Consider the following 21,381-nt stretch of genomic DNA (forward strand, 5'->3'; position numbering starts at 1 on the left):
TCGGGTTTAAAAACATCCCGAACATGTTCTTAGTTTGTGCTCGCTTCGGCAGCACATATACTAAAATTGGAACGATACAGAGAAGATTAGCATGGCCCCTGCGCAAAGGAAACTTACGGTTCTGCGATGTTGGCCCCGACGGCGGCGTAAGCCGCCGTCCCGTGCCCGGGAGCGCACGGCCGCCTGCCTACCGCTTTCCTAGACCTAGCCCCGCAGCCCTGCCTAATTTTGGATTAAACAATGCCCTCTAAGTATTTATCCCGAATAAATGTAGTGAAAAATGGGACGCAAGGCTGTTTGCGGCCATACAAATGAGACAAATAAGACAAGCGTGTCAATCAAAGGTTACGTCAGGGTACACAGACGACCGGTTAAAGGGCCAGTGTTGATTTCTCCCATCAAAGCATTTATGAACATGCTTTTTATGCCATTTGTCTATTTGTTTCAAAACCCACATATTTCAATTAAACTGTAATTGTGACAAAGGCTTTATTTCAACCATCTTTTATGGTGTGTTAATGTATTAATTGTTTATTTAAACATGGCTTTATTTCAACCAGCTTTTATAGTGTGTTCATTTATTGATTGTATATTAAAGCATGGCTTTATTTCAACCAGCTTTTATGTTGTTTTCTTCCACATAAAGTGAAGAGATAGTCTTTAGGCAATTAATTTAATTAATTTGTAGCATACAAACAATAAAAACACAAACAGTAAGACTGTAACTAGAAATTAATATATAAAAAACTATTGACTATAAAAAAAAAGAGTATTTACATATTTACAAGAGTGTTTTTCTCAGGTCCCTCTTCTCAGCAAGCCACAGCTCCACACTTTTACCTGCGTATAGGGCACAGAAGTTCCTCCCACCTAACCGACTGTGGCCAAAGTCTTTTTGTGCCGGCTGGAGGCACCGCTGGCAAATACGCAGCTTGTGGGGCTTGTGTGGCTTGTGCTTCCTCCTGGGAGGCCCAGTGGAACGAGGCGCAGAGGAAGGGGAGCTAGTGGAAGGAGGCGCAGGGGAGGAAGAGCTGGTGGAAATGCGCCTTGGCTTCCTCCTGGAAGGCCCAGGGGAAGGAGGCGCAGAGGAAGGGGAGCTAGTGGAAGGAGGTGCAGGGGAGGAAGGGCCAGGGGAGGAAGAGCTGGTGGAAATGCGCCTTGGCTTCCTCCTGGAAGGCCCAGGGGAAGGAGACGCAGGGGAGGAAGGGCCATGGGAAGAAGAGCTGGCAGCCTGCCTCTCCATCCTTTTTTTGAGGTTCCACAGCGTGGTTCTCGGAACTTTCTTTGCCTCATCTGGGGTGCGCTGAGCCGCGATCCACTCACGAGCTGTGAGTGACCCAGGGCCCCCCTCCAGCTCGCAGTAAAATTGCCCCTTGAAATACGCATGCCCTTCATCCAGTGTCCTCTCATTGCCACACATATTACAGGGGTCCCCTGGCTGGCTTTGGGTCTTCCCCATCTCCTCCTGCCGCACCCTCTTGTCCTTCCACATCCTGCTCCTCCAGCGGCTTATGGTGACTCTGTGTGGCATCCCCGGCTTGGATGCCAAGTCCACCGCTACGGCCGCCCTCTGCTGTCGCCGCCACTCCACCGGCGTCTTAGCTCCAGGGCCCTCCCCAAGCTGGCAGTAGGGAGTGCCCTGGAACTTGGTGTGACCGTTCTTCGCGGTCCTCTCCAACCCACATACCCTGCATGTTGGAGGCCTCCTCTTCTTTTTGGCTGGAGCAGCAGCGGCGGTGGCAGCATTGAAGCTGTCACTCACTAAACACAGGTAATAAATTACTCTTTTAGTCTAGGTAAAATTAAATGGATGCACACACTGGTACACACAGATTAAAACAATTTAACGAGATTGATACACACCCTCTGGCTCCAGCTCCACACCCTCTGGCTCCAGCTCCACATCCTCTGGTTCAGGCTCACGGTTCTTGGTCTTCTGCGTTGCCTTCATATTGTCTCAGTGTGGTTAAAAGAAATGTTGCACCTGTATTTGTACTTTGTCAGTGAAGGGAGCTGGACACACCTCTGGGAGACCGTCTGGCGTGTGGCTACTCTGCCTTATTGTTTTAGCTTGATGGGCCATCATGATGGACAAAAGGCCTGGACGGCCATCGCGAGAGACAAAAGAGGCCAAGTGTGAAGTGTGTAAGTGTGAAGAGTGTGGCTGCAGTAGCAGTAAAGTTATGTTGTAACTGACTTAAAGCCATAAAATATAAATAAAGAGGAGAAGTTTGGTTTAAGAACAATAAAATGATTTATTAAAATAATAAAAACTATATAACAGACTATATACATGTCAGGGTGGTGGGAGTGGCCCCTCGCGCTCTCGCCGCTTTAGTTCTTGGAGCCACTGTTCCCCCGTCGGCCCGGGCGCAAAAGGTCTCCCGTTTGTAGCGGCTGTGGCCATACTCCCGGGTCTTCGGCTGGCCACAGCGCCTGCACTGAAATCGGGAGACCTTTTTGAAGGGCTTGAGGAAGAGCCCTTCCTCCCGGGCACGACGCTCCTGCTCTGCCTGGACCTTGTGCCTCCAGGCAGTAGAGCGGGGGATGGCTCCAGCGATGGCGATTGCTGGAGCGGCGGCTGGAGCAGTGGCTGCGGCGATGCTGGACGAGGGAGCCTGCGTGTCACTGGCGGACGGGGTGGTGTCCATGGCGGACGGGGTGGTGTCCATGGCTGAGGAGGAGGAGGATGTGGCACTTTGGAGGGCGGCGATGATGTCATACAGCTCAGGGGCCAGCGGCCCCCGGATGGTGGCAGCCAGACCAGAGGCGTCCGCGGGCAGGCGGTGCTGGAGGGGCTGGTCTGGCTGTTGGGGCTGCTGCAGCAGAGTCCGTGGGGCAGGCAGGGGCTCCGCTGCAGTCTGGGGAGCGCTGGGCCCTGGGACTGCGATGGCGATGGTGTCCCGCATCATCGCCTTGCTCCTCTGGTTGTGCCTTACAAGAAATAAAAAAAAAGGCAGAAAAAAAGACATTATTAATCACAACAAAGCTATAAATCATTATCAACATCAGTGCTTGACTTACCACATCGACAGGGTCCGCTGATTTACATCAAACAACTGGATCCGGGTGCTCGCCATGAGGGCAGGACAGTTGACCACGTTGTCCTGGATCTGCTTATAGTCCCTCATGACGGCACCCCAGCGGTTGATGCGGACCCCGGCGAGCGTCGTACCCTCGTGGCTGTGTACGCGGCACAGCTCCAGCATGATGGCTTCGACAAGCCTGCTGGCTTTAGGAGACTGTGCCGCTCCCGCCCCCTGACCCAGGACGACACTGGAGAGCGGGAGAGGGAAAGTGTTAGTGACTGACTATAGCAGGCTCTAAAAAAACTAAATTATTAATGCAGTGACTGCTTACCGCTTCACACTGTCCACCCCTGGCGTGTGAGCGTGCCTGTTGCTGGTCTTAAAGCGGCCTTTGACCAGCTTGTCCTGGTGGCGGGGGGGGAAGGTCACCGACGCCTTGTCACGGTCCGCCAGCTTGTCCCAGAGAGCGACCACCTCTCTGGATTGACGCTGTGTGACGAAGGCGTGGTGACGCAGCTCCACGAGGGCATGGGCCAGGGCCACCACGTGATGGTAGCCGAGGTGACCGTCTGGCCCAACGACGTCCTGAAAGAAAGCACAACACACAAGACACAGCACATGAGCAAACACAGCAAGCATACAACCTCGGAATATGAAATGTTAGAAGGCAGCTGTGCACTCACTTCCTCCTCCTCCTCAACCGGCTGCACCTCCATCCTGTCGTCGCCGGGGGGTGGGTGGGGTGGGTGGGGGGGTCCCGACTGGGATGACGAGGCCTCTCCGACTCTGTGGGGCTCCTGGAGGAGAGCGCTGTGGTAGGCGAGGAGACTGATCTCCTCTGGCTCCTCCTCCTCCTCCTCTTCCTGGAAGCCCTCATCAGTGTCAGTGCCGTCCTCCTCCTCGGCCTCGTCTGTCCCATCCGGAGCGTCGGGATCCCCCAGATCCTGCAGCACAGCGTTTGTCTGGGAGTACAGGTACTCCACCCCTAAGAGTTCCCCTGCAGAGAGAGAGAGAGAGAGAGAGAGAGAGAGAGGGAGGGAAAGACACACGCACACATTAGCAGATGCCACAAGACAGCAGCAGCAGCAAACACTGTCTGTCGCTGATCTCTCTGTACCTGTGTACTCCCTGGGCTCCGTGTAGGATTCAACCAGCGTGACCCCCTTGAACTCCTGGGCCAGCTGGTTGAAGCTGTGCTGCAGTTGGGCACTGTAGCAACGCAGCGCCGCACGTTGTCCTCCCTCGACTGCCGCTCTGCCGCGGTCCTCGTTCCACCGCACCAGGCCCTCCAGCAGGTACACCTGAAAGTGGACATCACTTGCAGTTGTACCTGGAAAACATAAAAAAAAACATGGGGGGGAGAGAGCAAAGAGTTAGTGAAAAGCAAAAACACAAAACAACAACAACACATGTAAATGTGGTGAAAAAAGATTTACCTGGTATGAAGCGGCACTGGTGCAGGTGGAAGGACTCCAGGGAAGTGGAGCCTCGTGCACACCTGAAGACGGGGAGCCTCACACCACCCTTGGTGACCTCACCCGTCTTGGTGTACAGCTCCACCCCCTCTGGGTCCTGGATGCAGTCGAGGTGGCGGCGCTGCGTGCTCCAGATCTCCTCCATGCGGGCGCGGTCGATCAATGGGACGCCCATGGTGTCCGTCAGCCCCGAGAAAGTGTCCAGCACCTCCCGGAGGAGCCGCTCTGTCTCCGCCGCACCCCTCGTACGGCGGCGACAATGGCGAGCGAGCTCCTTGGCTGACAGTTTGATGTGGGCGTCCCGCCCCTCCACGGACTGCTTGGCCTCTCTCAAGCGGGCGACGTCCTCGTCGTCCCACTCGAAAATGGCGAAGGATAGCCTCGCCATGAAGAGGCCATAGAGCTGGTGGCTGTCTGTGGTGACACCCCTCGCGAAGCGTCGCATGAGGTGCCACACGTCAAGCCTGACCACCAGCTCGTGCCACTCGTGGTACATCTTGTGCACTGCCGATGTTCCCACGGTGACACAGCAGTCCCGGTCAACGTACATGACCTTTGGAGGGGCCTTTCCGGCTTTGCGGTACCGCTCCATCAGGCCGGCCGCCATGTTGGTCAGTCCGTCCCCCTCGGCTGCAGTGAGGACGGACACGAGTACCTGCCCGTACTCGTTGCCAACATTGGTTACCCAGGCGGCCGAGCCAGCGGCACCGCCCGCAAGCTTATTGGCGATCTGCAAGACACAGCGCAAACACACAGTTAGACACACGGCACACCACAGTAACATTATACAAGGTAACGGCACAGTGGAGAGAGAAATCTCACCTTCTTCGTGGAGTCCATCTTAAGAAGATCGCCAAAAATGGACGTCACTCTGGCCCTGGTCTCGTCCAGCCTGGTCATGGCTTCACGGACGTAGACCCCGCCGAGCCAGGTGAGTCCGGGCACCTTGATGATGTCCGGGAGCGACACCTCCTGTGGTGCCGCTCCAGGTGCCCTCAGCTTGCGGAGCACGGAAAGATATTGGATCGACCGCGCCATCCACTCCCTGGTGTGCTGCTCCACCAGGGAGGCGCGGAGGCGAGCCACACCGTTGCCCAAGGTGCGCTCCTTTAGCAGCCCAATCACCGCTCTGTCGCAGGACAACCTGTGATGGAAACAGAACACAGAGAATACAGACAAATATAGTTAAGTACAGAGAACAATCAACAGAAAAAAAAGCATGTTGAGTGAATGTTAAATGACTTAAAGTGACATACTTGTACGTCAGAACAGCTGGAAATTGTTCGCGATGCGCGATGTCCAGCTGCTCCAAGATGTCCTGCGACCAGCCCGCGACCTTCTTGTGACAGGAGGGGCACTGAAGGTACTCTGTACCCATGTGGTACCACCCACTCCTGTCCAGGACCCTCCGGACGGTCCTGTATAGTCCAGCGCCCATTAGTTTGCGCCCACAGGCAGGGCACGTCAGGTGGTATGCCCACATCCTGTAGGGCATCCACAGAAAGAATGGGCGCTGGAAGAAGGCGTGGGCTGTGGCGGGGGGCTGCGTGTAGAGGGGCCGGGCGCCTGGTGGATACCACCACAGCTTCAGCTGTGTCGTGAGGGCAACCTTCCCATCGGCTGCCCTCCGGAACAGCGCCCGGCCCACCCACTCCTGCTGCTCTTCAGGCAGCGTCTGCCTCCAGCTGAGGGGAAGCAGCTGAAACACACACAGCAGACAGCAGAGACACACAGTTAGTGAGCTGAATGTGCAGCAGACAAACACACACAAACACACACATCACACACCCTCACAATATACATACACACATCATACATACCTCTTTGCCGGAGGCAGTCTGCTGAAGAGCCACCACTCCTGGTCCTTCCAGTGGCTGCTGAGAGGAGGAGAGAGAGGAAGAGGGGACCACGGCTGGTGGGGCGGCTGGTGGGGCGTCCCTGTACGTGCCTGACAACACATATCAGCATTAGTACTTGCATTACACATGCATTACAAGTGTATTTACAATAAAATGTATACTTACGGGGAGGGAGAGAGTCGACCTCGAAGGCGGCAGCAAGCAGTTCAGTGTCGCTCGGGTCCGAGGAGGAGGCGCCTGGAGGCAAAGAATAACATGATGAAGCACTGGTGTGTTGTGAAAAGCACCTCACAGGCTGTTTTGTAGACGGTGCTGTTACCTGGTGGTGGGAGGACATGTGCTGGCTCAGGTGCGGTCTTGGGCTCCTTGTCCCGAGCCAGCACATACATTTTCAGGGCCTCCATCCTGGACCGAGCTCCCACCTTCTGCTTGCGTATCCATGCCACGTAGCTGTAACAGAGCAAAGGGGGGAAAACACACAAAATCAGCAAAAACACACACACACACACACACACACAATCAACACACACAACAACACAACAATCAAAATCAACACACACACTACTTACGTTCGACTCTCTTGGTCCCGCGCGTCATACAGGGACTTTAAGGTGCGATGGCTGTGCGCACCAAACCCCACCAGCGTGTCGCCCAGCCCCGCCCCTGCAGACAAGGAGCCCTCGCACAACCTACGCCTGGCGACGGCCGTCACCATGGGTGGGTACAACCCGGCGTAGGAGGCAAGGGCGTCCTTGTTGAGCATCTGGGGCGTAGTTGTGGTGTCCCCTCCCTCTCTCTCCTTCTGGTGGGACGCCAAGATCTTGACGGCGAACCCCACGTTGTTGCTCAGCAGCCACTGGAAGGTTTGGCCGCGGTGCTGGCCGATCTGGAGCTCACTTTCGGCCAGCACCGCTTGCTCGCTGAGGTCCCCGTGTTTCGCCCAGGCTCTTGCCCTCGCCTCGGCTCGAACCACATCGGCCCTCTTCACCTGCCCGCCACTGGCAGAGCCCTGCTTGACAAAAATTTCAGCGGCTGCAGAGGGCCGAAGGGTGAGCTCAGAGGACGAGGGCTCAAAGCGAAACACGGGGTGGAAAGACATTGTCTGAAAGATAAGAAGAAACAAAACACTTCACTGACTTCACAATTGTACTTTTAATACACATTACCTGTTTGCCTCCCCTGGGGTGTTGGGATAATACTGTTAATATCAATGTTAATGTCAGGATATCAGCCCATTAGGGGTGTTGGGATAATACTTTCAATGTCAATGATAATATTACGATATCAGACCATTAGGTTTTACAGTAGCTGGACAGTGACCTATTGCCCTGCCCCCCCACCCATTAACGTTAACTTAACATACCGCCAAAGGAACATAGCGGTTGCGTTTTAATCACAAAATACACAGATTTACACTTCGAATTTCGTTACAGCATTTATATCACAGCTACCCAAGGGTCTAAGAAAGTTAAAAACGTCGTCCGATTATAGTTTTATGGTTTATTCCGAACTGTACACGTCTCGTTAGGAGGCTGTGTTTTCCATTCATTCCTATTGGAAACGATTGCGGTTACACTTTAAACATAAAATGTGTGTATTTAAGCTTCGAATTTCGTTACAACATTTATATCACAGCTTACAAAGACCGTTTTTTTTACAAAGACCGTTTTCAGATCTTAGTTTTATGCATATTTCGCTTTTTTTCTTGTCACGATTTGACAGATACATTAAAGTCATTTAAATGGTAATGACATGCTAATCGCAATATAAAGTTTGTTTAAACTTTGCAGAATATTAAGCTGTTTTAATACTGATTGTAATTGCTGTTATGAAGACAAAAAGACATAACTTACGTGCAGTGAAACTTCTTTCCTTGCTGAATGAATGAAATGAATGACCGGGAGTGCGTCCGTGAACTTCCAAAATCCAAAATCCAATCAGAGCAGAATTTAGTAGAACAGGCCAATGAAACATTGCGAGGTTTTGGTAGGGCGGGACATACAAATAGAACAAGCCAATAAACATTCACTCATGGTTATGGTTATGATATATAGCAGATGCTTGTCCAAAGCTACATAGAAAATAACAAAACAAAGTGAAATTTAACAGTAAACGATTTAAAAAGTTGGTAATACTACATTAATTACACTGTAATTGTAATAAATTATTTAATTTATAAAAAGCATGGCTTTATTTCAACCAGCTTTTATGGTGTGTTCATTTACTTACTGTTTATTAAAGCATGGCTTTATTTCAACCAGCTTTTATGGTGTGTTCATTTATTAATTGTTTATTTAAGCATGGCTTTATTTCAACCAGCTTTTATGGTGTGTTCATTTATTAATTGTTTATTTAAGCATGGCTTTATTTCAACCAGCTTTTATGGTGTGTTCATTTACTTACTGTTTATTAAAGCATGGCTTTATTTCAACCAGCTTTTATGGTGTGTTCATTTATTAATTGTTTATTTAAGCATGGCTTTATTTCAACCAGCTTTTATTGTGTGTTCATTTACTTATTGCTTATTTCAACCTGCTTTTATGGTGTTTTTTGTCCTCCACAGAAACAGACAGAGTCTTTAGGCAACTAAACAATATTTATTTTTATTAAAAACAATTTTAAAAAACTATATACACAAATATATACAAAAGTGGAGGAGGAGAGAGAAAGAGGAGAAAGAGAGGGCCACGGCTGGTGGGGCGCCCCTGTACGTGCCTGACAACACATATCAGCGTTAGCACGGTGTAGTACACATGCATTACAAGTGTATTCACATCAACATGTATACTTACGGGGAGAGTTGACCTCAGCACTCAGGCACTACAGCGTCAGGTGGTGGATCCGAGGAGGAGGCACCTAGCTCCTTGTCCCGGGTCAGCACATAACTCCTCAGACGGCCTATTCTGGACTCCGCTATCACCGTCAGCTGTCGTACCCAATCCAGATAGCTGTAAAAAAGCAAAGGGGGAAAAAACACACACAAACACATACATTAAATCAACAAAACAAACAAACAAACACACACACACACACACACACACACACACACACACACACACACACTAGTACTTACATTCGACTCTCTTCGTCCTGCAGGTTGTACAGGGACCTAAAGGTGTGGTGCGAATATGCACCAAACCCCACCACCGTGGTGCCCAGCTCTTCCATAGACTGGGAGCCAGAGGGCACCACCTGATCACCTGACATTTTCTGAAAGACAAAAAGAAACAAAACATTGTAATACACTGCACTGACTAATTGCACTGTTAATACACATTACCTGTTTGCCTCACCTGGGGTGTTGGGATAACACTGTTAATATAATAATGTCAGGATATCACACCACCATTAGCTTTTACAATAGCTGGACAGTGACCTATTGCCCTCCCCCCACCCATTAACGTTAACTTAGCATAACATACTGCCACACACACAAACACACAAAATACACAGATTTACACTTGGAATTTCGCCACAGCATTTACATCACAGCTACCCAAAGGTCTTAGGAAGATAATTACGTCTTCAGATTTTATTATTATGCATTATTCCGAATGTGAGAGGTCTTGTTAGGAGGCTGTGTTTTCCATTCATTCCTATGGGAAACGATCGCGGTTACAGTTTAAACATACAATTTGTATATTTACGCTTCGAATTTCGTTACAGCATTTATATCACAGCTACCCAAGGCTCTTACGAAGATAACTACGTTTTCAGATTTTAATATTATGCATTATTCCGAATTTGAGAGGTGTCGTTAGGAGACTACACAATCTGTGCCCATTCATCTCAATGCATTCTTATGGAAATAGCAGTTACACTTCAAACATCAAACTGGTATATTTACACTTGGAATTTCGCCACAGCATTTACATCACAGCTACCCAAAGGTCTTAGGAAGATAATTACGTCTTCAGATTTTAATATTATGCATTATTCCGAATGTGAGAGGTCTTGTTAGGAGGCTGTGTTTTCCATTCATTCCTATGGGAAACGATCGCGGTTACAGTTTAAACATACAATTTGTATATGTACGCTTCGAATTTCGTTACAGCATTTATATCACAGCTACCCAAGGCTCTTACGAAGATAACTACGTTTTCAGATTTTAATATTATGCATTATTCCGAATTTGAGAGGTGTCGTTAGGAGACTACACAATCTGTGCCCATTCATCTCAATGCATTCTTATGGAAATAGCGGTTACATTTCAAACATCAAACTGGTATATTTACACTTGGAATTTCGCCACAGCATTTACATCACTGCTAAAGTTGTTCGACCACAGTCAAAAAACATAACTTACGTGTTGTTTAGAGATAAGGTACTTTTCCTGCGAGCCGTGAAAAGTAGAGTGACTAGAGCGGGAGAGACCTACGCTGAACTTCAACTCAAAACTCCGCGCTGGGAATTCAGCCAATCACGGACCAGAATGTAATAGAACAAGCCAATGAAAACATGCAAGGTTTGTTGTAAAGGCGGGACATGCAAATAAGACAAGCCAATGACGGGCCAGACAAATGAGACACAGATAAGACACGGGTAAGGAGCAGAAGCCGATCCCGGAAGCGCAAAGGAAACTTACGGTTCTGCGATGTTGGCCCCGACGGCGGCGTAAGCCGCCGTCCCGTGCCCGGGAGCGCACGGCCGCCTGCCTACCGCTTTCCTAGACCTAGCCCCGCAGCCCTGCCTAATTTTGGATTAAACAATGCCCTCTAAGTATTTATCCCGAATAAATGTAGTGAAAAATGGGACGCAAGGCTGTTTGCGGCCATACAAATGAGACAAATAAGACAAGCGTGTCAATCAAAGGTTACGTCAGGGTACACAGACGACCGGTTAAAGGGCCAGTGTTGATTTCTCCCATCAAAGCATTTATGAACATGCTTTTTATGCCATTTGTCTATTTGTTTCAAAACCCACATATTTCAATTAAACTGTAATTGTGACAAAGGCTTTATTTCAACCATCTTTTATGGTGTGTTAATGTATTAATTGTTTATTTAAACATGGCTTTATTTCAACCAGCTTTTATAGTGTGTTCATTTATTGATTGTATATTAAAGCATGGCTTTATTTCAACCAGCTTTTATGTTGTTTTCTTCCACATAAAGTGAAGAGATAGTCTTTAGGCAATTAATTTAATTAATTTGTAGCATACAAACAATAAAAACACAAACAGTAAGACTGTAACTAGAAATTAATATATAAAAAACTATTGACTATAAAAAAAAAGAGTATTTACATATTTACAAGAGTGTTTTTCTCAGGTCCCTCTTCTCAGCAAGCCACAGCTCCACACTTTTACCTGCGTATAGGGCACAGAAGTTCCTCCCACCTAACCGACTGTGGCCAAAGTCTTTTTGTGCCGGCTGGAGGCACCGCTGGCAAATACGCAGCTTGTGGGGCTTGTGTGGCTTGTGCTTCCTCCTGGGAGGCCCAGTGGAACGAGGCGCAGAGGAAGGGGAGCTAGTGGAAGGAGGCGCAGGGGAGGAAGAGCTGGTGGAAATGCGCCTTGGCTTCCTCCTGGAAGGCCCAGGGGAAGGAGGCGCAGAGGAAGGGGAGCTAGTGGAAGGAGGTGCAGGGGAGGAAGGGCCAGGGGAGGAAGAGCTGGTGGAAATGCGCCTTGGCTTCCTCCTGGAAGGCCCAGGGGAAGGAGACGCAGGGGAGGAAGGGCCATGGGAAGAAGAGCTGGCAGCCTGCCTCTCCATCCTTTTTTTGAGGTTCCACAGCGTGGTTCTCGGAACTTTCTTTGCCTCATCTGGGGTGCGCTGAGCCGCGATCCACTCACGAGCTGTGAGTGACCCAGGGCCCCCCTCCAGCTCGCAGTAAAATTGCCCCTTGAAATACGCATGCCCTTCATCCAGTGTCCTCTCATTGCCACACATATTACAGGGGTCCCCTGGCTGGCTTTGGGTCTTCCCCATCTCCTCCTGCCGCACCCTCTTGTCCTTCCACATCCTGCTCCTCCAGCGGCTTATGGTGACTCTGTGTGGCATCCCCGGCTTGGATGCCAAGTCCACCGCTACGGCCGCCCTCTGCTGTCGCCGCCACTCCACCGGCGTCTTAGCTCCAGGGCCCTCCCCAAGCTGGCAGTAGGGAGTGCCCTGGAACTTGGTGTGACCGTTCTTCGCGGTCCTCTCCAACCCACATACCCTGCATGTTGGAGGCCTCCTCTTCTTTTTGGCTGGAGCAGCAGCGGCGGTGGCAGCATTGAAGCTGTCACTCACTAAACACAGGTAATAAATTACTCTTTTAGTCTAGGTAAAATTAAATGGATGCACACACTGGTACACACAGATTAAAACAATTTAACGAGATTGATACACACCCTCTGGCTCCAGCTCCACACCCTCTGGCTCCAGCTCCACATCCTCTGGTTCAGGCTCACGGTTCTTGGTCTTCTGCGTTGCCTTCATATTGTCTCAGTGTGGTTAAAAGAAATGTTGCACCTGTATTTGTACTTTGTCAGTGAAGGGAGCTGGACACACCTCTGGGAGACCGTCTGGCGTGTGGCTACTCTGCCTTATTGTTTTAGCTTGATGGGCCATCATGATGGACAAAAGGCCTGGACGGCCATCGCGAGAGACAAAAGAGGCCAAGTGTGAAGTGTGTAAGTGTGAAGAGTGTGGCTGCAGTAGCAGTAAAGTTATGTTGTAACTGACTTAAAGCCATAAAATATAAATAAAGAGGAGAAGTTTGGTTTAAGAACAATAAAATGATTTATTAAAATAATAAAAACTATATAACAGACTATATACATGTCAGGGTGGTGGGAGTGGCCCCTCGCGCTCTCGCCGCTTTAGTTCTTGGAGCCACTGTTCCCCCGTCGGCCCGGGCGCAAAAGGTCTCCCGTTTGTAGCGGCTGTGGCCATACTCCCGGGTCTTCGGCTGGCCACAGCGCCTGCACTGAAATCGGGAGACCTTTTTGAAGGGCTTGAGGAAGAGCCCTTCCTCCCGGGCACGACGCTCCTGCTCTGCCTGGACCTTGTGCCTCCAGGCAGTAGAGCGGGGGATGGCTCCAGCGATGGCGATTGCTGGAGCGGCGGCTGGAGCAGTGGCTGCGGCGATGCTGGACGAGGGAGCCTGCGTGTCACTGGCGGACGGGGTGGTGTCCATGGCGGACGGGGTGGTGTCCATGGCTGAGGAGGAGGAGGATGTGGCACTTTGGAGGGCGGCGATGATGTCATACAGCTCAGGGGCCAGCGGCCCCCGGATGGTGGCAGCCAGACCAGAGGCGTCCGCGGGCAGGCGGTGCTGGAGGGGCTGGTCTGGCTGTTGGGGCTGCTGCAGCAGAGTCCGTGGGGCAGGCAGGGGCTCCGCTGCAGTCTGGGGAGCGCTGGGCCCTGGGACTGCGATGGCGATGGTGTCCCGCATCATCGCCTTGCTCCTCTGGTTGTGCCTTACAAGAAATAAAAAAAAAGGCAGAAAAAAAGACATTATTAATCACAACAAAGCTATAAATCATTATCAACATCAGTGCTTGACTTACCACATCGACAGGGTCCGCTGATTTACATCAAACAACTGGATCCGGGTGCTCGCCATGAGGGCAGGACAGTTGACCACGTTGTCCTGGATCTGCTTATAGTCCCTCATGACGGCACCCCAGCGGTTGATGCGGACCCCGGCGAGCGTCGTACCCTCGTGGCTGTGTACGCGGCACAGCTCCAGCATGATGGCTTCGACAAGCCTGCTGGCTTTAGGAGACTGTGCCGCTCCCGCCCCCTGACCCAGGACGACACTGGAGAGCGGGAGAGGGAAAGTGTTAGTGACTGACTATAGCAGGCTCTAAAAAAACTAAATTATTAATGCAGTGACTGCTTACCGCTTCACACTGTCCACCCCTGGCGTGTGAGCGTGCCTGTTGCTGGTCTTAAAGCGGCCTTTGACCAGCTTGTCCTGGTGGCGGGGGGGGAAGGTCACCGACGCCTTGTCACGGTCCGCCAGCTTGTCCCAGAGAGCGACCACCTCTCTGGATTGACGCTGTGTGACGAAGGCGTGGTGACGCAGCTCCACGAGGGCATGGGCCAGGGCCACCACGTGATGGTAGCCGAGGTGACCGTCTGGCCCAACGACGTCCTGAAAGAAAGCACAACACACAAGACACAGCACATGAGCAAACACAGCAAGCATACAACCTCGGAATATGAAATGTTAGAAGGCAGCTGTGCACTCACTTCCTCCTCCTCCTCAACCGGCTGCACCTCCATCCTGTCGTCGCCGGGGGGTGGGTGGGGTGGGTGGGGGGGTCCCGACTGGGATGACGAGGCCTCTCCGACTCTGTGGGGCTCCTGGAGGAGAGCGCTGTGGTAGGCGAGGAGACTGATCTCCTCTGGCTCCTCCTCCTCCTCCTCTTCCTGGAAGCCCTCATCAGTGTCAGTGCCGTCCTCCTCCTCGGCCTCGTCTGTCCCATCCGGAGCGTCGGGATCCCCCAGATCCTGCAGCACAGCGTTTGTCTGGGAGTACAGGTACTCCACCCCTAAGAGTTCCCCTGCAGAGAGAGAGAGAGAGAGAGAGAGAGAGAGAGGGAGGGAAAGACACACGCACACATTAGCAGATGCCACAAGACAGCAGCAGCAGCAAACACTGTCTGTCGCTGATCTCTCTGTACCTGTGTACTCCCTGGGCTCCGTGTAGGATTCAACCAGCGTGACCCCCTTGAACTCCTGGGCCAGCTGGTTGAAGCTGTGCTGCAGTTGGGCACTGTAGCAACGCAGCGCCGCACGTTGTCCTCCCTCGACTGCCGCTCTGCCGCGGTCCTCGTTCCACCGCACCAGGCCCTCCAGCAGGTACACCTGAAAGTGGACATCACTTGCAGTTGTACCTGGAAAACATAAAAAAAAACATGGGGGGGAGAGAGCAAAGAGTTAGTGAAAAGCAAAAACACAAAACAACAACAACACATGTAAATGTGGTGAAAAAAGATTTACCTGGTATGAAGCGGCACTGGTGCAGGTGGAAGGACTCCAGGGAAGTGGAGCCTCGTGCACACCTGAAGACGGGGAGCCTCACACCACCCTTGGTGACCTCACCCGTCTTGGTGTACAGCTCCACCCCCTCTGGGTCCTGGATGCAGTCGAGGTGGCGGCGCTGCGTGCTCCAGATCTCCTCCATGCGGGCGCGGTCGATCAATGGGACGCCCATGGTGTCCGTCAGCCCCGAGAAAGTGTCCAGCACCTCCCGGAGGAGCCGCTCTGTCTCCGCCGCACCCCTCGTACGGCGGCGACAATGGCGAGCGAGCTCCTTGGCTGACAGTTTGATGTGGGCGTCCCGCCCCTCCACGGACTGCTTGGCCTCTCTCAAGCGGGCGACGTCCTCGTCGTCCCACTCGAAAATGGCGAAGGATAGCCTCGCCATGAAGAGGCCATAGAGCTGGTGGCTGTCTGTGGTGACACCCCTCGCGAAGCGTCGCATGAGGTGCCACACGTCAAGCCTGACCACCAGCTCGTGCCACTCGTGGTACATCTTGTGCACTGCCGATGTTCCCACGGTGACACAGCAGTCCCGGTCAACGTACATGACCTTTGGAGGGGCCTTTCCGGCTTTGCGGTACCGCTCCATCAGGCCGGCCGCCATGTTGGTCAGTCCGTCCCCCTCGGCTGCAGTGAGGACGGACACGAGTACCTGCCCGTACTCGTTGCCAACATTGGTTACCCAGGCGGCCGAGCCAGCGGCACCGCCCGCAAGCTTATTGGCGATCTGCAAGACACAGCGCAAACACACAGTTAGACACACGGCACACCACAGTAACATTATACAAGGTAACGGCACAGTGGAGAGAGAAATCTCACCTTCTTCGTGGAGTCCATCTTAAGAAGATCGCCAAAAATGGACGTCACTCTGGCCCTGGTCTCGTCCAGCCTGGTCATGGCTTCACGGACGTAGACCCCGCCGAGCCAGGTGAGTCCGGGCACCTTGATGATGTCCGGGAGCGACACCTCCTGTGGTGCCGCTCCAGGTGCCCTCAGCTTGCGGAGCACGGAAAGATATTGGATCGACCGCGCCATCCACTCCCTGGTGTGCTGCTCCACCAGGGAGGCGCGGAGGCGAGCCACACCGTTGCCCAAGGTGCGCTCCTTTAGCAGCCCAATCACCGCTCTGTCGCAGGACAACCTGTGATGGAAACAGAACACAGAGAATACAGACAAATATAGTTAAGTACAGAGAACAATCAACAGAAAAAAAAGCATGTTGAGTGAATGTTAAATGACTTAAAGTGACATACTTGTACGTCAGAACAGCTGGAAATTGTTCGCGATGCGCGATGTCCAGCTGCTCCAAGATGTCCTGCGACCAGCCCGCGACCTTCTTGTGACAGGAGGGGCACTGAAGGTACTCTGTACCCATGTGGTACCACCCACTCCTGTCCAGGACCCTCCGGACGGTCCTGTATAGTCCAGCGCCCATTAGTTTGCGCCCACAGGCAGGGCACGTCAGGTGGTATGCCCACATCCTGTAGGGCATCCACAGAAAGAATGGGCGCTGGAAGAAGGCGTGGGCTGTGGCGGGGGGCTGCGTGTAGAGGGGCCGGGCGCCTGGTGGATACCACCACAGCTTCAGCTGTGTCGTGAGGGCAACCTTCCCATCGGCTGCCCTCCGGAACAGCGCCCGGCCCACCCACTCCTGCTGCTCTTCAGGCAGCGTCTGCCTCCAGCTGAGGGGAAGCAGCTGAAACACACACAGCAGACAGCAGAGACACACAGTTAGTGAGCTGAATGTGCAGCAGACAAACACACACAAACACACACATCACACACCCTCACAATATACATACACACATCATACATACCTCTTTGCCGGAGGCAGTCTGCTGAAGAGCCACCACTCCTGGTCCTTCCAGTGGCTGCTGAGAGGAGGAGAGAGAGGAAGAGGGGACCACGGCTGGTGGGGCGGCTGGTGGGGCGTCCCTGTACGTGCCTGACAACACATATCAGCATTAGTACTTGCATTACACATGCATTACAAGTGTATTTACAATAAAATGTATACTTACGGGGAGGGAGAGAGTCGACCTCGAAGGCGGCAGCAAGCAGTTCAGTGTCGCTCGGGTCCGAGGAGGAGGCGCCTGGAGGCAAAGAATAACATGATGAAGCACTGGTGTGTTGTGAAAAGCACCTCACAGGCTGTTTTGTAGACGGTGCTGTTACCTGGTGGTGGGAGGACATGTGCTGGCTCAGGTGCGGTCTTGGGCTCCTTGTCCCGAGCCAGCACATACATTTTCAGGGCCTCCATCCTGGACCGAGCTCCCACCTTCTGCTTGCGTATCCATGCCACGTAGCTGTAACAGAGCAAAGGGGGGAAAACACACAAAATCAGCAAAAACACACACACACACACACACACACAATCAACACACACAACAACACAACAATCAAAATCAACACACACACTACTTACGTTCGACTCTCTTGGTCCCGCGCGTCATACAGGGACTTTAAGGTGCGATGGCTGTGCGCACCAAACCCCACCAGCGTGTCGCCCAGCCCCGCCCCTGCAGACAAGGAGCCCTCGCACAACCTACGCCTGGCGACGGCCGTCACCATGGGTGGGTACAACCCGGCGTAGGAGGCAAGGGCGTCCTTGTTGAGCATCTGGGGCGTAGTTGTGGTGTCCCCTCCCTCTCTCTCCTTCTGGTGGGACGCCAAGATCTTGACGGCGAACCCCACGTTGTTGCTCAGCAGCCACTGGAAGGTTTGGCCGCGGTGCTGGCCGATCTGGAGCTCACTTTCGGCCAGCACCGCTTGCTCGCTGAGGTCCCCGTGTTTCGCCCAGGCTCTTGCCCTCGCCTCGGCTCGAACCACATCGGCCCTCTTCACCTGCCCGCCACTGGCAGAGCCCTGCTTGACAAAAATTTCAGCGGCTGCAGAGGGCCGAAGGGTGAGCTCAGAGGACGAGGGCTCAAAGCGAAACACGGGGTGGAAAGACATTGTCTGAAAGATAAGAAGAAACAAAACACTTCACTGACTTCACAATTGTACTTTTAATACACATTACCTGTTTGCCTCCCCTGGGGTGTTGGGATAATACTGTTAATATCAATGTTAATGTCAGGATATCAGCCCATTAGGGGTGTTGGGATAATACTTTCAATGTCAATGATAATATTACGATATCAGACCATTAGGTTTTACAGTAGCTGGACAGTGACCTATTGCCCTGCCCCCCCACCCATTAACGTTAACTTAACATACCGCCAAAGGAACATAGCGGTTGCGTTTTAATCACAAAATACACAGATTTACACTTCGAATTTCGTTACAGCATTTATATCACAGCTACCCAAGGGTCTAAGAAAGTTAAAAACGTCGTCCGATTATAGTTTTATGGTTTATTCCGAACTGTACACGTCTCGTTAGGAGGCTGTGTTTTCCATTCATTCCTATTGGAAACGATTGCGGTTACACTTTAAACATAAAATGTGTGTATTTAAGCTTCGAATTTCGTTACAACATTTATATCACAGCTTACAAAGACCGTTTTTTTTACAAAGACCGTTTTCAGATCTTAGTTTTATGCATATTTCGCTTTTTTTCTTGTCACGATTTGACAGATACATTAAAGTCATTTAAATGGTAATGACATGCTAATCGCAATATAAAGTTTGTTTAAACTTTGCAGAATATTAAGCTGTTTTAATACTGATTGTAATTGCTGTTATGAAGACAAAAAGACATAACTTACGTGCAGTGAAACTTCTTTCCTTGCTGAATGAATGAAATGAATGACCGGGAGTGCGTCCGTGAACTTCCAAAATCCAAAATCCAATCAGAGCAGAATTTAGTAGAACAGGCCAATGAAACATTGCGAGGTTTTGGTAGGGCGGGACATACAAATAGAACAAGCCAATAAACATTCACTCATGGTTATGGTTATGATATATAGCAGATGCTTGTCCAAAGCTACATAGAAAATAACAAAACAAAGTGAAATTTAACAGTAAACGATTTAAAAAGTTGGTAATACTACATTAATTACACTGTAATTGTAATAAATTATTTAATTTATAAAAAGCATGGCTTTATTTCAACCAGCTTTTATGGTGTGTTCATTTACTTACTGTTTATTAAAGCATGGCTTTATTTCAACCAGCTTTTATGGTGTGTTCATTTATTAATTGTTTATTTAAGCATGGCTTTATTTCAACCAGCTTTTATGGTGTGTTCATTTATTAATTGTTTATTTAAGCATGGCTTTATTTCAACCAGCTTTTATGGTGTGTTCATTTACTTACTGTTTATTAAAGCATGGCTTTATTTCAACCAGCTTTTATGGTGTGTTCATTTATTAATTGTTTATTTAAGCATGGCTTTATTTCAACCAGCTTTTATTGTGTGTTCATTTACTTATTGCTTATTTCAACCTGCTTTTATGGTGTTTTTTGTCCTCCACAGAAACAGACAGAGTCTTTAGGCAACTAAACAATATTTATTTTTATTAAAAACAATTTTAAAAAACTATATACACAAATATATACAAAAGTGGAGGAGGAGAGAGAAAGAGGAGAAAGAGAGGGCCACGGCTGGTGGGGCGCCCCTGTACGTGCCTGACAACACATATCAGCGTTAGCACGGTGTAGTACACATGCATTACAAGTGTATTCACATCAACATGTATACTTACGGGGAGAGTTGACCTCAGCACTCAGGCACTACAGCGTCAGGTGGTGGATCCGAGGAGGAGGCACCTAGCTCCTTGTCCCGGGTCAGCACATAACTCCTCAGACGGCCTATTCTGGACTCCGCTATCACCGTCAGCTGTCGTACCCAATCCAGATAGCTGTAAAAAAGCAAAGGGGGAAAAAACACACACAAACACATACATTAAATCAACAAAACAAACAAACAAACACACACACACACACACACACACACACACACACACACACACACACTAGTACTTACATTCGACTCTCTTCGTCCTGCAGGTTGTACAGGGACCTAAAGGTGTGGTGCGAATATGCACCAAACCCCACCACCGTGGTGCCCAGCTCTTCCATAGACTGGGAGCCAGAGGGCACCACCTGATCACCTGACATTTTCTGAAAGACAAAAAGAAACAAAACATTGTAATACACTGCACTGACTAATTGCACTGTTAATACACATTACCTGTTTGCCTCACCTGGGGTGTTGGGATAACACTGTTAATATAATAATGTCAGGATATCACACCACCATTAGCTTTTACAATAGCTGGACAGTGACCTATTGCCCTCCCCCCACCCATTAACGTTAACTTAGCATAACATACTGCCACACACACAAACACACAAAATACACAGATTTACACTTGGAATTTCGCCACAGCATTTACATCACAGCTACCCAAAGGTCTTAGGAAGATAATTACGTCTTCAGATTTTATTATTATGCATTATTCCGAATGTGAGAGGTCTTGTTAGGAGGCTGTGTTTTCCATTCATTCCTATGGGAAACGATCGCGGTTACAGTTTAAACATACAATTTGTATATTTACGCTTCGAATTTCGTTACAGCATTTATATCACAGCTACCCAAGGCTCTTACGAAGATAACTACGTTTTCAGATTTTAATATTATGCATTATTCCGAATTTGAGAGGTGTCGTTAGGAGACTACACAATCTGTGCCCATTCATCTCAATGCATTCTTATGGAAATAGCAGTTACACTTCAAACATCAAACTGGTATATTTACACTTGGAATTTCGCCACAGCATTTACATCACAGCTACCCAAAGGTCTTAGGAAGATAATTACGTCTTCAGATTTTAATATTATGCATTATTCCGAATGTGAGAGGTCTTGTTAGGAGGCTGTGTTTTCCATTCATTCCTATGGGAAACGATCGCGGTTACAGTTTAAACATACAATTTGTATATGTACGCTTCGAATTTCGTTACAGCATTTATATCACAGCTACCCAAGGCTCTTACGAAGATAACTACGTTTTCAGATTTTAATATTATGCATTATTCCGAATTTGAGAGGTGTCGTTAGGAGACTACACAATCTGTGCCCATTCATCTCAATGCATT

At 50.2% G+C, this 21,381-nt stretch overlaps 2 protein-coding genes and 1 pseudogene across 2 annotated transcripts; 1 reads left to right on the plus strand and 2 right to left on the minus strand.

The window, feature by feature from the left end:
- Window positions 1-36: 36 nt before the first annotated feature.
- LOC121700821 lies at window positions 37-110 on the plus strand (annotated as a pseudogene).
- A 2,125-nt stretch (window positions 111-2,235) lies between these two features.
- On the minus strand, window positions 2,236-3,763 carry LOC121700819. The gene is made up of 4 exons (XM_042084041.1): window positions 3,713-3,763; window positions 3,361-3,614; window positions 3,025-3,276; window positions 2,236-2,934 (listed from the first exon to the last, which is right to left on the minus strand). The coding sequence occupies exons 1-4, from the start codon at window positions 3,743-3,745 to the stop codon at window positions 2,286-2,288; spliced, it is 1,188 nt and encodes a 395-aa protein (XP_041939975.1). The 5' UTR covers window positions 3,746-3,763; the 3' UTR covers window positions 2,236-2,285.
- A 9,303-nt stretch (window positions 3,764-13,066) lies between these two features.
- LOC121700820 lies at window positions 13,067-14,594 on the minus strand. The gene is made up of 4 exons (XM_042084042.1): window positions 14,544-14,594; window positions 14,192-14,445; window positions 13,856-14,107; window positions 13,067-13,765 (listed from the first exon to the last, which is right to left on the minus strand). The coding sequence occupies exons 1-4, from the start codon at window positions 14,574-14,576 to the stop codon at window positions 13,117-13,119; spliced, it is 1,188 nt and encodes a 395-aa protein (XP_041939976.1). The 5' UTR covers window positions 14,577-14,594; the 3' UTR covers window positions 13,067-13,116.
- Window positions 14,595-21,381: the final 6,787 nt, after the last annotated feature.

The sequence above is a fragment of the Alosa sapidissima genome (assembly GCF_018492685.1).
Source record: "Alosa sapidissima isolate fAloSap1 chromosome 6 unlocalized genomic scaffold, fAloSap1.pri SUPER_6_unloc_1, whole genome shotgun sequence".
Classification (NCBI taxonomy): Eukaryota; Metazoa; Chordata; class Actinopteri; order Clupeiformes; family Clupeidae; genus Alosa; species Alosa sapidissima.